Genomic DNA, 19,843 nt, shown 5'->3' on the forward strand with positions numbered 1-19,843 from the left:
GTCTTCCATCTCACCCATTGAAACTGGCATGAAGCACCCATGACACTCCCTCTAGCAGCTGCCTGTGCCCGCCCCCTCCAAGCCCGCCTTCCCCCTCTGCACATCTTCAGGGGGACTCGGGATGTGGGCACACACAGACAGTGCCACAGCAGTATCAGGGGACTAACAACAAAGGAACCCTAAGTGCCTCACAGCAGAAGGCATGTGCTGTGGGGAGTTTGTCCAGCGGGATCTGAGGTAGGTAAGATTAATAAGACAGTTACCCTGTCAGCATGACAAGTCCTGAGAGCATAAAGTGTATGAAAAAGGCTTGAGCCGCCCTATTTACATACAATCAAAAGACTGCAACACCCGCCGTTTCTGGACAGACCCACATTCGCGTCGTGGGCGTGAAAGCTGTGCGAGGCGGGAGTGTCACCTCTGTCCTTGCTGTGCTCTCCCAGCGCCTGGCGCCGCTTGGCACACAGCACCCGCTCAGGGAGCGTCTGCCGAATGACTGAGCAAGACAGGCAGGGGCCCACCACCTTCAGCACCAAGGTTTCCTCAAAGCAAGGAACGAAAGGGACAGGACCAAGGGTCCCACAGCCGAGCCGTCGCTTAACCCACAAAGCTTGATTGCTTTTTTAAAAGTATTTTACTTTTAGCCGGGCATGGTGGCGCAAGCCTTTAATCCCAGCACCCGGGAGGCAGAGATAGGAGGATCACCATGAGTTCAAGGCCACCCTGAGAATACAGAGTGAATTCCAGGTCAGCCTGGACTAGAGACCCTACCTCAAAAAACAAAAAAAAAAAAATTAAGGGCTGGATGGCTTATCAGTTAAGGCATTTGCCAAAAGACCCAGGTTCAATTCCCCAGGACCCATGCACATAAGCCAGATGCACAAGGGAGGGACACATGCGTCTGGAGTTCATTTGCAGCAGTTAGAGGCCCTGGCGCACCCATATATTCTCTCCCTCCCTCTCTTTCTCTCTCTCTCTAATAAAAATTTTAAAAAATTAAAAATTTTAATTTAAATTTTACTTATAGTTGTGTGTGTGTGCGTGTGTGTGTGTGTGTGCTTTCCACTGTGCACATGTGCAGGCAGGAGGACAACTTCAAGGTGTCTGTGCTCCACCTTTTTCAGACAGGCTCTCTTGGCATTGCAAATGAACTACCAGCCAGCAAAGGACCGTCTAGGGGCTCCTGAGCTCTGGGACTCCTTTGGCTCCGCCCCTCGTCATAGGACGCATTCAGATCGCAGGCGCATGCTCCACTTTGCATCCGCCTTTGCAAGGTGCTGGGGAACTGAACCCTGAGTGGCAGGCCCCTTTAACTGGTGAACCACCTTCCCAGGCTCAAAAAACTTGCTTTCTCTTGAAATGAACCTGAATCAGAAACAACCTCCAAGCCGGGGCGTGGTAGCGCACGCCTTTGATCCCAGCACTCAGGAGGCAGAGGTAGGAGGATCACTGTGAGTTCGAGGCCACCCTGAGACTCCATAGTGAATTCCAGGTCAGCCTGAGCCAGAGTGAGGCCTTACCTTGAAAAAACGAAACAAATAAATAAATGCTGACCCCCAGAACCAAACTCCAGGAGCCAGTGAACCTGCTCCCGCCATGCCACTGGGGCAGGGGAGGATGGAGACCGTCTCAGGAGGGAGCAGAGGCAGAGGAAGCCCTGCTGTGCAGAGGGGAGGCTGCCCTTCCTCTATGCACAGGACAGGGACACTGGGCTAGGCACAAGGCTGACCAGGAGGCCTCACTCTGAACCACCCCCCAGGTGCCTTGCTCTGGACCCAGAGAATTGAAAGTGAGGAGTTATGGATAGAGTGAATTCTTATTTTGGTCCTCCACTCCCTGAGATCGTCCATGCAGTGTGACCCTCATGTGTGTGCAGCCTCCTCTCTCCAGCCTGGGGCAGGCAGGACCCTGCGACCTCCACTGTGGCCAGCAGACCCCTTCCCATGCTCTTCAAGACTCTCCTCGCTCCCCCCATCTGTGAGGCCACCCACTTCCTCTGCCTGTAGTGGCCCAAACTGGGGAGGTGCCTAACCTCCTATGCCCTGCCTCACCCACCCTGAGTCCAGGAACTGCCAGGGTCCTCTGAGCTCAGCTGGCAGCCATGTCCAGCTGGCTTGAAAAGTCTCTCAGCCTTCCTCCTGTGGTTTCCTCAAACTCCTTGTTTTTTCTCTCTCTCTCCTGCTCTCCATGGTCTGGCCAGGGCAAGACATGTCCCCTTCCCCACAGAAGCAGCTGAACCAAAAATGCATGGGTCCCGACTGGCTTCCACGCTGTGCTCCAGCGCCAGGACCCACATGACACAGTCACCAGGCTGCTAGCCACTGTCACCCTGACAGCACCAGGGACCCTGGGCTCCAAGAAAGGAAAGACCAGAGCCCCGGGAGGGCTGTCCAGGCCTATGACCAGCAGAAACACTGGCTCCTCTCCTCCCTCTCCTTCTTTTATCCCTTTACATGTAAAAACAGAGAAAAACAAGGAAAAGGCAAACCCTCGGAAGTCAAGTGGAAAAATCTACATTGCAGCAAGAACTACTAGTTAAACTACAGCAGGGAGGAGGTGGAAGTCACATAGCCCATACGCGGGAGCAGGGGAGGGTGGGGGAGGGCAGGGGGGCACAGGCTGCCCCGGGTTCCCTCTGGGGTGGGGGCAGGCAGGAGGTGGCTGAGTCACACACACACAGCTCTCTTCCCTCCTTCCCTCTTTCCCCCACCAAACCCAGTCCCAAACCTGCTCTCAGAAAAAAAGGTTCAGGGAGCTGGGGAGATGGCCCGGCAGTTAAAGGTGCTTGCTAGCAAAGCTTAATGGCCTGGGTTCAATGCTCCAGTGCCCAAGTAAAACCAGATGCACAAGGTAGCATGTGTCTGGAATTCATTTGCAGTGCAAGAGGCCCTGGTACACCCATTTCTTCTCTTTTATTTATTTTATTTTATCTTATCTTTAATTTTATTTATTTACTTGCTTATCAGAGAGAGAGGTAGGAGAGAGAGAGAGAATGGGAGCTTCAGGGCCTCTAGTTACTGCAAACGAACTCCAGACACATGCGCTGCCTTTTGCATCTGGCTTACATAGATTCTGGGTCATCAAACCTGGGCCCTTTGGCTTTGCAGGCAAGAGCCTTAACTGCTAAGCCATCTCTCCAGCCTTATTTATAACAAAACAACAAGCAAAAAAAAAAATTTTAAGAAAGGAAAAAGGTTCAAAAACATTCAGGGGGTTGGTGGCCAACGTGGTTCAGCCAGGCCCAGGAGTATATTTGGGGTGGGGAGGATTTTCCAGGTCCTGAGCAACTGTCCCTTCCCTAGAAGCTGCTTCAGAGTAAGCCAGGTAGGGAATGGGAAGGCTAGACCCAGCTCTCCTGGGACTGGGTCTGCAGGGAACTCCAAGTGTAGCCGGGCGCAGAACTGCGCCCTCTGTGCTCCTGCCTGACTCCTGGCCCCTGTGCACCTCTGGTGGCTCCTCCCTGTGTGTGTATGAATGCAGGACACTGTCACCTACGCGGGTCTGAAGCCTCCAGCCCTGTCACAAGCCTCCCCTCACCACGGTGTCTGCTCCCCAGTGGGTCTTTGCACGGGTTGACCCTCGGTCAGGAGCACCCTGCCCAGGCTCACCAGCCCTTCCTTCTCTGGCTTGCCTTTCTGCCCGGGACCTGCTACTCCTGCTGGGGACAGGAGGTGGCCCACACATGCTGAGAGATAGGCGACTGAGGACTCCCAAGCAGGGGACACCTGTGAGCACAAGTTGAGGACAGGCTTCGGAAGAATCCCACCAACACATGCTCCTCTGGGGACCCTCTCTAACTGCAGGGCCCATAGAGGCCTCCTGGTCACACAGGCGCTGGGCACCCACAGGGTACCTGAGGTTTACGCTGCAGAGGGTCGGAGCTCTGCGCCAGCACATGATTCACGTTCAGTGCAGTCTGCCCTCAGAGTATGCTCCGCTGGGCACGGGGCACACGAGGGGCATCACAGGCCGGGCTGCGGGGCTGCGCGGAACTGCAGCTCCTGCCAAGTGGCCGTTCGCTCAGGCCTGGCTTTTTGCCACTTGCTTTCTCCATCTGCATTCAAATCCCCTGCACAAGGGCTGGAGAAATAGCTAGGAAGATGTGAGTGTGGGGCTAAAGAGACAGCCAAGCAATTGAGGCACTTGCCTACAGAGCTGAAGGACCCTGGTTTGATTCCTCGGTACCTATGTAAAACCAGAGGCACAAGGTGGCACATGTGTGCCACCAGCCAGTCCCCAGGGCCAGCATAGAGAGGTGTAACATGGGGCCTCCCTCCCTGCAGCGGGGCTCCAGGCCATGCATGCAGCAGGTCCACAGAGGAGAGACTTGGCAGGAAGGCCAGGTGCTAAGGGGTAATGCAGGGTTTCCAGTGCACCCCGGAGGGCTTGGTTTGTGGCAGGGGAACACCCTGCCTGTGTTCAGGGCCTCTTCGCGTCCAGCCTAGGGCTGTATGGCTTTGGACACGTTGCTGAGCCTCCTGGAGAGTCAGATCTCACGGCCTGTGACACAGGGAAGGACGTGGGCTCCCACTGGTTGTGGTGGCGGCGGGTCTATCGGGAGTGCCCCCCCCCAGGACCTGGGGCGGGTCTAGCGGGAGTGCCCCCGAGGGCCTGGGGGCCTGGGGCGGGTGTAGCGGGAGTGCCCCCGAGGGCCTGGGGGCCTGGGGCGGGTCTAGCGGGAGAGCCCCCAAGGGCCTGGGGCTGCCCCCACAGCTACAGCCTCTGGGGGAGCAGGCAAGGCTCAGCAGGTGCGGCTGCTCAGGCAGGAGCAGAAAGAACCCAGGTCTCTTGGATCTAGAGGTCCTGGGTCCTGGGCACAACGAGGTCTCACAGGGGTGATGGAAGAAGCCGGGCTGTGGGCTGGAGAGACGGCTCAGCAGTTAAGGTGCTTGCCTGAAAAGACTAACAATCAGGGTTTGATTCCCCAGAACCCACATAAAGCCAGATGCATAAAGTGGCGCTTGCACCTGGAGTTCGTTTGCAGTGGCAAGAGGTCCTGGCACACCCATTCTCATTGTCTCTCTCTCCCTCTCTTTCTCCCTCGGTCTCTCTCTCTCTCTCTCTCTCTCTCTCTCCCTCTTTCTCTCTCATATAAATAAATAAAATATTAAAAAAAGAGGGCTGGAGAGATGGCTTAGCGGTTAAGCACTTGCCTGTAGAACCCCCCCATACACACATCCATTGGAGGCTCAATTCCCCAGGACCAGCCAGATGCACAAGGGGGAGCACATGTCTGAAATTCATTTGCAGTGGCTGGAGGCCCTGGCATGCCCATTCTCTCCCTCTCTCTCTCTCTCCCTCTATCTACCTCTTCCTCTGTCTGTCAATATAAAATAAATAAACAAAAATAAATTTAAAAAATAAAACAGAGTGCAGGCTATAGCCCAGAGACCCAGAGGCTATGTAAGGAAACACCAGCATCCCCCTGAGACCCTCAGCACCCATCACCAGCCCCACCCCCACTGTCACACACCCAGACCTCACAGACACACAGCTAGGGTCCGCAGGTCTCCCAGCCCACAAAGGAACCCTTGGAGCTCACAACCTCTTGCACAAGGGCTCACATCAGGCCACACACCCTACATGACCATACTTCACTCAATCCCACGTGAGCTCACACAAGAAGCAGACATAACTCACACAGGGCCACACACCCTGCATGGCCACGCCTCACTCAATCCCTCGTGAGCTCACACAGCAACCAGACCTAACCTGCCCACCCCAAAGCCTCCACGCCACACAACAGAGCACACCTGCCGCAAGTCGGGCAAAACCCACCCAGATGCACAATGGCCTCCATTACGTAGGCCACAGACACACCATCACACACACCTCATCACACACACACACACACCACAGAAAGTCATATGGCCATACCAGTCACAGCTCTGTACACAGTCCCATAAATCACACCCAAACTCACACAACTCCACTCAGGCATGTACACAACTCACAGTCACACAGCCCTAGAACGCCACAGATCCTTGCTATAGAATGGGATAATCCACCCCGGGCCAGGCCAGGCTGTCCCCCTGGAGTGGGGGAGGACACGGGCTTCAGTGAGCCCAGCTGTCTCAGCTGCATTGTTCAGAGCTATTATTCCTGACATCGGGCTCTGAGGAAAGAAATCTGAGCGATCATCCTAATAGGTTAACACAAACCCATTTAGGCAAAATGCCTCTGAAACGAGGATGGCAGAAAAATTAACACAGAAAAGGAAGGTGAGGTGCTGTAGGCAGGGGACAGAGGGGACTGACTGAGGAGGCACAGGCTGGGGCGGCGCCCAGCCCCCCCACATCCCCCTCTCAGCAGCACTGGTAAGCAGGGGTCCACTGATGGAGGAGACCTAGCTGTTCCCCAGATTCACCACAGGGAAGGAGGTTCCCTCGAGGCCCTAAAGACCCACACTGCTGAATGCAGTTCTAGGTCCCTGCCTTGGTCACCTGTCCAGCTGTGGACTGGGATGGGGGAGGCTATGCTAAGCAGGGCCTGATAGTCTGGCCATGGCTCTGTGCCCGCCTCAGCCACATTCAAGGAGCCACATGCAGAACAAGACCCCTCCTCCCTCCCCACCACCCCCAGCTCCAGTGACAGCTGGGCACTGAGGCCGCACAGGCCTGTCGGTCCTCCTGCTCCACCTCCCCACCCCGCCCTCCGCCTCTCCACCTCCTGCTACAAGACCCCCCACCCCAAAGCCTTTGCCACCCTGGCCCAACTGCCAAAGCACCCTCAATATCTGCCCAGTCTTGGAATCCGATCCCCTTCCACTCTTCCTCCACAAACTCTCCCCGCGCCTCTCCTCAGCGGGGCTCATCACAGCCCGTGCCCCTCTCCACTGGTGCTGGCGCCGGCCACCCGTCTCGTGTGCCATCACTTCTATAACTCGTCTGCTTCAGAGCAAGCACCGAGCTAGATGCCAGGGTTCAAACCTCGTTCCGCAGCCTTTCTAGTCCAGGCTGACCTGGAATTCACTACGTAGTCTTAGGCTGGCCTCGAACTCACAGTGATCCTTTCACATCAGCCTCCTGGGTACTGGGATTAAAGGCGTGAGCCACCCGCCCAGCAGCTATGTGTCTTTGGACAAAGTACTTCACTCTCTTGATCATGTCCACAGCAGTGTGAACAACAAACCATTCAGCACACGGTGGTACACACCTGTAATCCCAGCATGTGGGAGGCTGAGGGAGGAGGATTGCCATGTGCTTGCTCCTGGCCAGCCTGGGCCACCTGGTGAGACCCTATCTCAAAAAGAAATAAGAATTAGCCAGGCGTGGTGGCGCGTGCCTTTAATCTCAGCACTCGAGAGGCAGAGGTAGGAGGATTGCTGTGAGTTCGAGGCCAGCCTGAGACAACATAGTGAATTCATGGTGGCGCACACCTTTAATCCCAGCACTCGGGAGGCAGAAGAAGGATTGCCATGAGTTCAAGGCCACCCTGAGACTACATAGTGAATTCCATGTAAGTTTGGGCTACAGTGAGACCCTACCTCGAAAAAAAAAAAAAAAAAAAAAAACAGAAAAGAAAGAAATAATGGCTGGAGAGATGGCTTAGTGGCTAAGGTGCTTGCCTGCGAAGCCTAAGGACCCATGTTCAACTCTCCAGATCCCATGTAAATCAGATGCACAAAAGTGAGGCAAGCGCAAGGTCACACATGCTCACCAGGTGGCACAAGTGTCTGGAGTTAAATTACAGTGTCTGGGGGGTCTGGTGTGCAAATTCTCTCTCTCCATGTCTCCTTGTCTCTTTTAAAACAGAATAATAAGCCAGGCATCGTAGCCCATGTCTGTAATCCCAGCGCTTCGGAGGCAGAGGCAGGAAGATCACTGCAGACTTGAGGTCAGCCGGGTTGACACAGGGAGCCAGGCACAGCCACGCCCAGCAGTGCTTGCCGTAACGTCCTGTGGCCGGCCTCCTCCGCATCCACGAACCAGGCACACAGGAGGGCGAAATGAATGGATCCTGATTTCCAGCAATGTTGCCTGTAGGCCTCTTCAGAGAGGCCGGCAGGTTAATGTTACAGACCCTGGTTTATGCAGAGCCTGTGACTCCTCCCCTGGCCAGCTCCACTCCCAGCGGGAGCAAAGCTCAGAGCAGAAGCAAGGGGCTGGATCAGGGACCAGCAGCAGAAGGCCGGTGGTTTGGCCTGAGAAGAGCGGGCAGCTGCAGGCCAGAATGAAATATTTAGGAGCCCACATCCCCAGGAAGTGGAAACTGACAAGCAAAATGAAATGTTGAGATGTAATTACGCAGGCAGGCCGGGCATGTCTCCCCTGCCGCCAGCGGGTTACCGGCACTGGTAACGAAGTCCTCACGGACCCTCCCGCACCAGGCAACCTGGCTTCTCCACAGACCGGCAGGGAAGGGGCAGGGATGGCAGAGCTGTAGAATCGGGGTCTGGGCAGACTCAGGCACGATGTAACAAGGTGATCCCTTCGTCCCTCCCGGCGTCGGCTCTCACATCCAGAAGACGGGAATGCAAACCCACGCTTGTGCACAAGGACCATCAGCTGGCCTTGTGGGTGGCAGCAAGGGTGGCATTTGCCCACAGCAACAAAAACCAACCTGATCCAGCAGCCCTAATGGAGCGGGGCGGAGGGGGCATCAGGAAGCCAGGACTGCCTGGGGCTTTGGTTGCTAGGGGCTGAGAGGCCCAGATTTGGGCCTTGAGCTAACAAAGTACCTTCTCCCCTTCAAAACTCCTCGTCACTGGAGAAAGCTTGCAGCTCCAAAGCTAGGGCTGGCTCAGACAGCCCTGGGAGTGAGGAGCCAGGCTGGGCAGGGAGGAGGGGGCTCCAGGCCTCAGTCCCAGAATGGTGGGGGTCCTTCCTGAATAATCAGATGGAGTAAGGAGTATGTGCTGGGTTTCCTCATGGGGGGGGGGACAACTTTTCCCAGCATAGGACCCTCGACTCGCACCCTGCAGTACCAGGGCGCCCTGGGAACCTGCACACTGAGTGTTAGTGGGCCTATGTGGCGGCAACCTTACAGGCTTTTCCATGTCTTCAGGGGCAGGATGGGGCTGTCCAGGGTTGACAGCACCTTTCTGATCTAAGCCAAAGCCCAGCCAGACTCTCCATTTGCCTGAGGCTAACCAGCGTGCTCTACACACCCTCTCCCAAGGCCCTGGAGCCCAGACAGCTCAGCACTCTGGGGACCCAGTTTCATGGGGCAGCTGACCACTGAGGCCCTGACCCCCATGTACCCCCTTCTCCTATCAAACCCACCCCTTAGACCAAGCCTTCCACGCTAACCTCCGTCTGCCCAGCTGATCCCACCAATTCACCCAAACCCCTGCTCACTCCCGCTGGCCACCCTCGAGAGGACGGACGAGCGCCGCCTCGCCGCAGAGAGCTCCCTGCATCCTGCGGCTGCCAAGGAAGGAAGAGCCGCTAAGTGAATGCGCTCCTGGGCCGAGGCCTCCATTAAGGGCCAGCTGGGTCTCTAGAAGCCCCTGGGCCCATCTCCAGCTCCTCCTGCATCTCCTCCCACTTTTCTCCACTCACTCCCTACTCATCCTCTCCACCCGCCCCCTCCTGCCCCATTAGCCTCATTTCCACACAGCACTTCACAGCCGGCTAATCCCCTCCCCCACCACCACCTTGCCCCCACCTCCCAGCCCCTCCAAAGTGCACCATGACTGCGGAGGTTTGGATGTGAAACGACCACCCTAGGTCAGGCCTCCTACCCAATCCCCAGCTCATGGAGTCTTTGGGAGGTCAAGACCCCCTGGAAGTCACGGCGGTGGGCACTGGGGTTTTAAAATCCAGTTCCACGTCACGGCTCCTAGCTGTTGCTGCTGCTGCGTGACCACGTGAGCCAGCTTCTGCCCCTGCAGCGCTTCCCCGCCACGGCCATGCCCCCCTCCGATGTGAGGGCCAGAAATAAACCTTTCCTTCCATGTGCTGCTCCTGGTCGGCTGTTTTCTCCCAGAGATCGGAAAGTAAGTGTGGCAGTTGAGGAGACCAAGGCGCACCTCTGAACCAGAGCCTGGGCAGGCATCTGCGGCTGCCCCTTCCCTACACGAGGCCCCGCCCCTCCCTTGCCTCTCTCTCCTCTGCTTCCCAGGAAATCACCGTTCGGAGGTCCTGTCCCACTTCAGCCTGTGCCATGGGCCTGGAGGACTGGGAGGGAGCTCTAGAAAAGAAGGGCCTCTGGGTTGGCCCAAGCCTCCTGGGCCCTCTGCCCATCCCTCCCCTTCCTCTCTCCTGCTTGCCACTTTGTCCTCCTCCTTCCCTCCACCCCAGGCCTCCCTTGGGTCCCAAGGCATCGTTAGCTTCCTTCTGGCTCATTAAAAGTGAGAATTTGCATAGAAATCCATATGATCATTGTGTCTCGAGCAAATCAGGGCAAGGCTACGACACAGCGTGGAAGTCAGGGAGGAAGAAGAGGGAGGCAGCGGAGGAGGCAGAAGTCCAACCACCAGGAGCCCAGCACTGACCCGGGGGTGTGGGCAGCCCTGCCCCTCCAGCCCTCGTTTGGCCTTGCTAACTACCTGCTCTCATCCTTCTTACAACAACCAGCACAGGCTAGATCGTCTCTACTGTACGGAAACCAAGAGCCCAGAGGCTCAGTGGGGTGTTCCCCTGATATGAATGAAGCCTGCCTTGTAGTCTGAGGAAATACACTCTGCCTCACCCGGATTGCCACTGGTGGGGACATGGCCCAAGTCCCCCTCAGAAGGCAGCAGAAGAGCCGTGCCCTCCCAGGACACCCCTGGACCGGGTCCAGCCTGGGGCCAAGGCTCTTCTAAAGGAAGGAGTTCCCCCACCCCCGCCCCCCGCGCGCCCCTCACTGGCAGAGCTCTGCAGAGGCACTAGAGATTGCGGGGACAGACTGCCTCGGCCTTCTCAGCCCCGCTTCCCAGGCTGCCAGGAATAAACGTGTTTGCGTAAGAAAGAAACCGGTAACAAAGCCGAGGGGAAGGGGCCTGCACAGCACAGGTGCGAGGCGTCTGCAGAGCCAACCCCCCTTCCCCGAGCAGCCAGCCTGGCGGCAGGTCCGCTCCCCGCAGGGCTCTCTGCAGGGCTGGCCTCGCCTGCCGGGGGCACACCCTGCCTGCTCGCTGTCCACCGAGCTCAGGAACACACCCTGTGGGCTCAAGCTGCACCACATAACCCAGACCTGTCTCTTCTCACCACATTCGCCCCTTGGTCCAAGCCTTCACCTCTTGCTTGCCAACCACAGTGCCCTCCTCGGGGCCCAGGAGCCCAGTCTATCTCCCACACACTAACCAAAGTAAGTCCTTTACCGAGTCCCTTCCTGTGCCCTCTGCTCACAGTCTTCTGGGGTTCCCATCCCACTCAAAGCCAAAGCCAGCACCTTCCCTGAGGCCCACGTGAGTGTGCCCCTCAGCCTCTTCTTTGCCCTCTCTCTTCCTGTGCCCACCTGATGGCTGTCCCCCAAATGCCAGGAGGGCTCTGCCACAGGGCCTTTGCTCTCGCGGGTACTGTGTCGGGACCCATAGGTCTTCCCACGGATCCCCACTCCTCGCCCTTTCCTCAATGAGAGTCTCTGGCAAATGCCACCCCGTCAGAAAGGTAGGACAGGTGCCCAAAGATGGTTACCAATGCCTGAGGCAGTCTCCCTAACCAACCTCTGTCCACAAACACTCCAGGCAGGGTGCACCAGCTCCTGTCCACAATTACACTAACCATGCTGTGTTGACTTGCCCACTATTAGCTGCCTCGGGCCCGTCCGCCAGTGTGAACTGCATCTACGCACGTCCGTGGCTGTTCCCAACATCCTGGTTCAATGTCCGGTTCCTTGGCTCTCCCTGGGACCCCACTTTAGGCCTGGGTTCTAGTGGAGGGTTTTAGCCTCTTCCCTCCCTAGCCTACCCCCACACTCTGTGACCTTAGGTGAGTTCCCTCGTGGATCCTCCAGTTTTTATCTGGAGGACTAGAAGGGGGGCCGTGTGCCCCCTCCCGAGGCTCAGGCCCATGGGCACACTGGGTCCCTGAAACTACTTGTGTTGCTACCCTCCGCCCACCCCTAGATCGCCTTCTCGGAGTCCTTAAGGCCGAACAGGCCCTGCACGCTGCGTGGGCCCTCCAGCCAGCTGCTCTTGTGTTACTGCACGTATTTTCAGGCATAGTCATTGACCAGCAGATTGGAAGCCACCAGACTCTGGCCCCTGCCTCAGCCCCTGGACAGTTTCCTGGAGAATACCCCCTTTTTACAGAGCAGGTGATGGCAGCTCAAGACACTTCAGGGCCCGCTCAGATCCTCAGAAGTTGTCAGCAGAGGGGCGTGTGTGAGAGACAGAGAGAGACTTTTCATGCTCCCTGGAAGCCACTTCTCAAGCTTCTGGGCTTCTAAGGCCTCAGAGGTTGAAGTTTGGGACCAGAGGCCCCTCAGTGCCTGGCCCAGGGGGCCATGGCCAGCAGGGAGGGCAGTGGGGCGCCTCTTCGTCTGCCCTCCAGCCTCCACCTTGACCTCTGCACTCACCTTTCGTTCGCACACCTCCAAGCCCTACTGGATTGAACCAGACAGCTCAGCCTGTGACATCTTCCTCCTGCCACTGCCATCGAGTTCAAAGACAAAAGCACAGGGAGCCTGTCCTTGCTGCGAGAGGCAGGGCACACATGCCAGACGCCAGCCAGAGAGCACAGGGAAGGTGGCCGCAGTAAAAGGGAAGTGGCAGGGCCCGCTCTGCAACACCCAGCCCTGGCAAGTGACAAAGTCGAGAGGTGTCACACCCTGCCACAGGCCAGATCAACCTAGAAATCACAGTGGACAGGCAAAGTCCCTGAGGCTGGCCAGGCAGACGCAGGGGTTCATCTTTCTTCCAGCAGAATTGACCTGGCAGTCAGTCACATTAGCACTGACACCTTGCCACTCTCCAGCCAAGCATGGAGGCCCAGCTGGGGTCAGGTGAACGTCATAGCTCGGCAGGGGGTGCCCAGGCCCTCTGATGGCAGAGTGCCAGAGAGGAAGGAAGCCACCGTGGGTCTGAGGCTCGGGGTTGCGTGGCTCACCTGGGATGGCAGGGCCCTGCCTTGTGACCACGCCCATGCCCCTGCTCTATTCTCCCTGAAAGGAGCTGAACGCTGGGCCTCGGGTTGCCACCCCAAGAACAGCCTCGAACTTGCCAAAGCCAACAGGCAGAGGCCCCAAGCTCGAGCTCCTGTCCCCCCCACCCCGCATGGCTTCCAGGCCCTGTCCCTCTCCATTGAACCCCGTGCTTCTAAGAACCTGTACTCTCGGCCCTGGGATTCCAAAAGCCCCTAACCCCCCCCCCATTCAGGCCCCCTATCTGTGGCCTTGGGATACCTCCCCCAGCACCCCTCTGAGAGCACCAAGTACCTGCTGGTTAACATCTGCCGCAGGCCACAGGGGATGCTTGCTTACGTGAAGAATGCCTGGAGCTGGGCCGAGCAGACAAGGAAGACCCCTGGCAGGTGGTGACAGGGCCCAAGGGGCCAGAGCTGGTCACTCGTCACCATGCAAACATCCACGGGGCGTATAAGGGGCCCAGAGCTGAGAGCAGCCCTGGTGCCTGTTCTCAGGAGCCCTGGGTGAGATGGCCCGTGGGACGGGATGGCCTGTGTGGCTCAGGTCAGCAGGCAGGGCTGGTGTGGGAGAACACCCTCCCTGGTCACTCGGGCATGATCTCAAGTGCCAAAGTTGTCCAGAATGCTGGCTAAGGGGTTGGGGAGATGATTGATGGGTAAAGTTCTTACCCTGCAATCAAGAGGACCTGAGTTTGGTTCCCCAGAACCCATGACAAAAGCTGGGTGTGGTGCTGTTCCCCGTCTTCCCGGCACCGGCACCAGAGAGGTGGAGACTGGAGGACCCTGAAGTTTGCTGGCCAGCCAGTCTTATCTAACCGGCAAGTTCGAAGCCATTGAGAGACCCTCTCTCAAAACATGTGAACAGACCAGGTGTGGCGGTACAAGCCTTAAATCCCAGCACTTGGGAGGTTGAGATTGGAGAAAGGCCATGAGTCCAAAGCCACCCATGAGTTCCGCGTCAGCCTGAGCTAGCGAGACTCTGCCTCAAAAAAATATTTTTTTTTAAAGAGGTGGACAATGGGCCAGAGAGATGGCTTAATGGTTGAGGTACTTGCCTACAAAGCCAAAGGACCCAGGTTCAATTCCCCAGTAGCCATGTAAAGCCAGATACACAAGGTGGAGCATGTGTCTAGAATTCATTTGCAGTGGCTGGAGTCCCTGGAACGCCCATTCTCTCTCTCTGTTTCTCTTGCTGTCTCTCTGTCTCTCTCTGTGTGTCTCTCAATTAAATTAAATTTAATTTAAAAATAGGCAGACAACATTTCTGAGAAGAGACACCCCAGGTGCTCCTCGGGCCTCTACACACATTCATACATGTGCACACCCCTGCACACATACACATTCACCCATACACATTCAAACATGGAAACGGGACGGAAGCACCATGGTTTATTGTCTAGGATTACAGAAGTTGTCAATAAAATAGATAAATAAAAGTAAAAGCTAAAAAAAAAAACATAGAAACACATGTATACCATACATACTAAAAATGCAGGTTTCAGGCTAGAGAGATGGTTCAGTGGTTAAGGTGTTTGCCTGCAAAGGACCCAAGTTCGATTCTCCAGGTCCCACATAAGCCAGGTGTGCAAGGTAGTGCATGTGTTTGAAATTCATTTGCTTTGTCTACAGGCCCTGGTGTGCCCATTCTCTCTCTCTCTCTCTCTAATAATAAATAAATTAAAATAAAATAAAACAGGAATGAGTTATTTTAAAAATTTCAGGTTTGGGGGTGCTGGAGAAAGAGCTCAGCAGTTAAAGGAGTTGAAGGCCTGCAAAGCCTGGTGGACTCTGACTCGATTCCCCAGGACCCACACAACACCAGATCTTCCAAGTGGCACATGTGTCTGGAGTTTGTTTGCAATGGCAGGAAGCCCTGGCGTGCCCATTTCTCTCTCTCTCTTCTCATAAATAGATAAAATGCAGGCTTGCTCTGAAAGCCACTCTCCCAGCCACAGGGCTCCTGGTCCAGCGGCTCTGCCGTCCAGACCCCGCTTTGCTCCCACCTAACTTGGTCCTGCCTCCGGATCCTCAGGGCACTGCGCCCCAACTGGCCGGGCCTTCCCAGTGGGCTCTCCTCCAGGCCCTGCTGGGCTGGCCCTGCGTGCGACCCAAGAGGCATCTCACCATGCAGCTGGGACCCCAGCCAGGGTGACCATGTGCAGGGCTGCACCCCACTCCTCCCGGGTCTGAGACGAAGTGCTAGGAGTGGTCACTCATGTGGCTCCTCGCCCACAGAGCTGGCACCCAGCAGGTATGAAATGAACCCAATTGTAAAGCAGGGCTCAAGACAGGACATTGTCCAGGGATTTGCCAAGGCTCAGAGGCTACCTTGTTCCCATCCTAGGGCACATGCTTGTGGATGTGCCCACCTAAGAAGGCCAGGCCAAATGCCCAGGGTGGTCATATAGAGAGACTCCTGCCGCAGCTGACCCTCATCCTCCTCCATGGCGAGTGGGCTGCGACACCATCTGACAGACTCCAGGTCCATCTTCCTGTCGTGTGGCCTTGGGAAAGCCACCTGCCTTCTCTGGCACATCTCCTCCTGTGAAATGTTCAAAACTGCACCCTATGAAGACCCTGGAGCCCTATTCAGGATACGGGCCTGACCTGCTGACCACTATGGTGATGTGCCACCCCGGCTAGTGTCCAATGACCAAGTGTGCCCTCCCTTTCCCCTCCTCTCCCACCTCCTGGCCTCTAGTGCCTCTGAGCAACCCACAGATGACTTCAACTTCAGAGGACAAATCGATACAACATGCGGCCAGAGACATCTTTAATCTTTCGTGGGGATTAGGCTACAAGGTACCGCAGCCTCTCTCTCTCAGCCTCACAATTCTGATTTCAATTTGGTCGGCTGCAGCAGGCTCTCTCTCCCTCTCTCTCTCTCTTTCTCTCTCCTTTTCACGCACTGAGAGCTGTCCTCCAAATCAAATTCCATTTAGCAAATGGGCAAGGCAGGGACCCAGCAGCCCAGGTGGCAGCAGAAGGGTGGGAGGCCGGGCTGGCGGGCAGCTGGGCCTCAGTGGCATGGGGATGGTCGGGGGCAGCAGACACGTGGGGGGCTCCTTGCTAGAGCCGGAGAGCAAGCAGAGCCCGGCACAGGAGCCGTTCTCCCATGGACCTGGGCTGTGAGATCCTCTTTCAGTATCCCGTGGCCTCATAACTGCCACAGCTGATTAAGTGCTTGTGAACACACCAGTGTAGTTTCCATCAGCAGAACTCAAGGCCAGACCCCAGCCCGTGCCCAGCTTCCTTGCCTGCAGGTATTGTACATGTATGTCTGTGTATCTGTCTGTGTTTCCATCTTGCCCCAGTCCTCACACAGAGGTTGGCCCCGTTGGATCTCAGTACAAAAGACAAGACACGAAGCCAGATGCTACTTCTTGCCCTGAAGCCTTGGGTCAAATCCCTCCTCCGCCCCTCTGGCCTGTGCGAGCGGATGTGGCTACCTCAGGTCTCCTGTCTGCCTCGGCTCCTCTCCTGGAAAACGGGGACACTCCCCTCTGGGGTGAGGGGTCACCCAACTGCAGGTGTCGGCACGTGGGTGAGTCCTGAGGGCTCCTCTGGGTCCCCCGGGGCAGGTTCTGAACACTGGACTGTGGATTCTCTCTTTCCCCCACCCCACGCCGGCAACTTCATCCCAAATCCCGTAAAGGAGGGAGGGCACTGGGCTGGGGGCACTGGGACTCCCACTCGGTCGCCCAGGGCCCCGCAGGCAAAGATGGGCTGCCTAGCGCCCCCCTCTCTCCCCAGCTGAGGGGGTGGAGGTGAGTCAGTGGCCATTCATCAGGGCCACTCTACTTTCTGCCACCCCTGCACCGAGCTGTGACACCAAGGCCGTGTCCCTGTACAATTAAAAGGACTTATCGGAGACTTACAGCAGGATTACGGCCACAGGGTGTCACCAACACGGCCAACACTCTGAGGTCTTAGAAAAACCAATTAGAGTCCCAGGCCCTGCGGGTAGAAATGTACGCCTTGCCAAGGTCAGGAGCCAGGGAGCTACTTAGAGACCACTGCTGGGAGGGGCTGGGACCTCCCAGGTCCCCCTTTTTCTCAGGACACCGCAGGAATCCACAGAGCTTGGAGTCCCCCAACCCAGGGACGCTCTTGCCACCACCCCACCCTCTCAGTGGTTGGGCCTCGGGCCACAGAGTTAACACTGGCTGCTGCAGCCTCCCAAGCAACCGTCTCAGGATCTCAGGACCGTGTGAGCGCAGAGATGGATCCCCCACTACAGAAGCAGCCCCAGCAGCCCCGGCCCCCTGTCCGAGAGAGCACAAAAGGACCCCTCCCTCAGACACCTCCCCCTCCAAAAGCCTCCCATGGGCCGCCGTCTCCCAGGATCCCTGGTGTCCTGAATCCAGGCCTCATTCTTCCCCCACTCCCAGCTCTGTCCACAGATGTCCCTCATCTTGGAAGATCGAAGGATCTTCCCAAAGGCCACCAGCCCAGCCCATTCTGAGAAGAACCGAGGCCTACTCCAGTGTTCAGCCACTGCTCAGCCCCCCCGACCCTGGCCACATTCCAGGACCCCGCTCGGCGCGGGACCCCAGTCCCACCGTGACTCACCATTCTCGCGGGACTTTTGGATGAAAGCCTCCACACCGCTCTCACCATAGCTGCCCTCGGAGGCCAGCGTGGACACGTAGTTCCACTTGAGGGCACGGACGATGTCAACCATGGCCTGGGCCTGGTACGTGTCCGAGGGCACCACGCGGGAGAAGAAGTCGTAGCGGCTGTTGTCACTCAGGTCGGGGGCTGTGGAGGCGTAGCTGATCTGCGGGATCTGGGGGCGAAAGGGACATGCAGATGGATGGAGGGATGCACAGACGGACAGAGGAATCCATGGATAGATGAACAGACAGGCAGATGGACAGATGTGTAGATGGGAAAGCTGTTCTCTAACCTGCATGCCAACCTCCGCCCACCTGTCCCACAGTCTTGGGGTTAAAGGCCACCCCTCCAAAAGGCACCAACTCCCTTCGCCGAGGGGAGAGACACCCTGTGGCATAACAGAATAGATCCCGTCCCACTGGGTGGAAGAGAAAACAGGTTAAAAGAGGCTTGGCTGTGTGTCTAGCCCCAGCCAGGGCATGAGGCCACTCACTGCCCCTTGCAGGGTGAGGCTTGTGGCCGACCAGAGACGGCAGGTCAGCACCACGCCTCCTTCCCTAGAAAGCTACAGACAGTCCCCAGTCTGCCTCGCAGGGTCTGTGACCCATGGTCCCCAAAGATACCTCAGCCACACATCCAGAAGGCACAAAGAACCTCTGGCCACCATGCATTCAGCAAACCCCACAACTCCTCATGGGCTCTGGGTCCTTCCTCCTGTCCAGCTGGGAGGACACAGCCCCGCCACCAGCTCCCCTCCAGCCTGCAATGGAGGGTGGCTCAGGTGGCAGGGCAGGGGCCCTGGGGAGGCACCTTCTCTCCACTGCCTGGGCGCAGGCTGGACAAGCAGAGCCCAGCTCGCGAGCACCTGCAGGGCTGCCCAGGCCTCTGTCCCCTCACGGCCACCCTCCAGCCACGAGGCGCTCCTGGCTCCAGCTCCGACACAGGCCTCTCAGGCTGAGGCCACACTGGGAACCCCTAAGTGACCCTTGCCTCCTGCAACTGCTCACAGCCATCCCATGTGGACCCTCCTCACTGTCCCCTCCTCCCAATCTCACAGGGCCACACGTGGCCCCAGTTCCTGGGAGATCCAGACTACTGCTCCCTCCCTAGGGCTGGCTAACACCTGTGTCTCCATCATGCTTCTGAGGTGACAGGGAAGAGGCGCGGCCAGGCTGACCTGTGTAGGTGCCAGAGTGGGATTTCACCCCAAAAGGAATCATGAAGCTTCTAGGATTTAGGCAACTAAGGAACTGAGTTAGGAACATGTCCTAGGAGGAGGGCACACCTGGACAAGGGGCTATCTTCCTGGACAATGCCTTTAAGGTGTCCCCACTCCCAGGGACTACCTCCCAGACCAGATGGCTCCCTTCCTCAGGTGGGGGGTCTCGGGCCAGGGGCTGCCATTCTGGTCTTCCCTAGGGACCATGCCGAGCCTCTGTAATGTGCTAAGTGCTGAGGAGGGCCGGGAAAGCATTACAGTGTCCCTGCTAGGGGACACAGGAGCCCGGCCAGCCAATAAGTGACCATGGTGACTCCCATAGGACCCCTCAAGGGCGCAGAAGACAGGGCAGCAGAATGGGCAACAACTGAGCAGAGCCACCATAAGCATGGGGAAAGCGTTTGAGCCCAGAGAATGACAGATGCCCAGGAAAATGAGCCTGGTGGCAGAGTGAGAGGACAGGGTGACAGAAGTGGAATTGGGGGAGAGGGTCATTTAATGAGGAGTAAACTAAAGGGAAGGTTACCACAGGACAGTGGGGCCCTCCCTTCCAAGGATGCCCATTGCCAAAGGACATCATCCAGCAGCCCCCTGGGACACCTTCCCTGCCACTCCACCCCACTGGCCCCTCACTACCCTGCCCCTCAGTGAACTGGCTGGCAGGAAAGGCTCAGATTCTTGGGGCCTTCATGAGGAAGAGGGAGGTAGGACAAAAGTTTGGGGTAGCTGGGCGTCGTGGCACATGCCTTTAATCCCAGCACTTGGTAGCCATAGGTAGGAGGATCGCCATGAGTTCAAGGCCACCCTGAGACTACATAGTCAATCCCAGGTCAGCCTGGACCAGAGTGGGACCCTACCTCGAAAATAAAAAAAAGTTTGGGGTTTTCTGAGCAACTGAGTGTGAGCTCCCAAGAACTCTCTCTGTAGCTCTTGGGAATCTTTATAAGACATCATGCATTACTGAGGGTTGAGAAATGGTTCAGGGCTGAAGGTG

The 19,843-nt window shown here is 57.0% G+C and overlaps 1 protein-coding gene across 5 annotated transcripts in view; it reads right to left on the reverse strand.

The window, feature by feature from the left end:
• Grm4 (glutamate metabotropic receptor 4) overlaps positions 1 to 19,843 on the reverse strand; it is a 102,465-nt gene that overhangs the window by 34,742 nt on the left and 47,880 nt on the right. For all 5 annotated transcript variants that reach the window (XM_045157662.1, XM_045157663.1, XM_045157664.1 and 2 more), the window contains exon 3: positions 17,586 to 17,802. In XM_045157662.1, the coding sequence (XP_045013597.1) occupies positions 17,586 to 17,802 (217 nt within the window). The remainder of the gene's footprint in view (positions 1 to 17,585; positions 17,803 to 19,843) is intronic.

The sequence above is a fragment of the Jaculus jaculus genome, chromosome 8 (genome assembly GCF_020740685.1).
Source record: "Jaculus jaculus isolate mJacJac1 chromosome 8, mJacJac1.mat.Y.cur, whole genome shotgun sequence".
NCBI lineage: Eukaryota > Metazoa > Chordata > Mammalia > Rodentia > Dipodidae > Jaculus > Jaculus jaculus.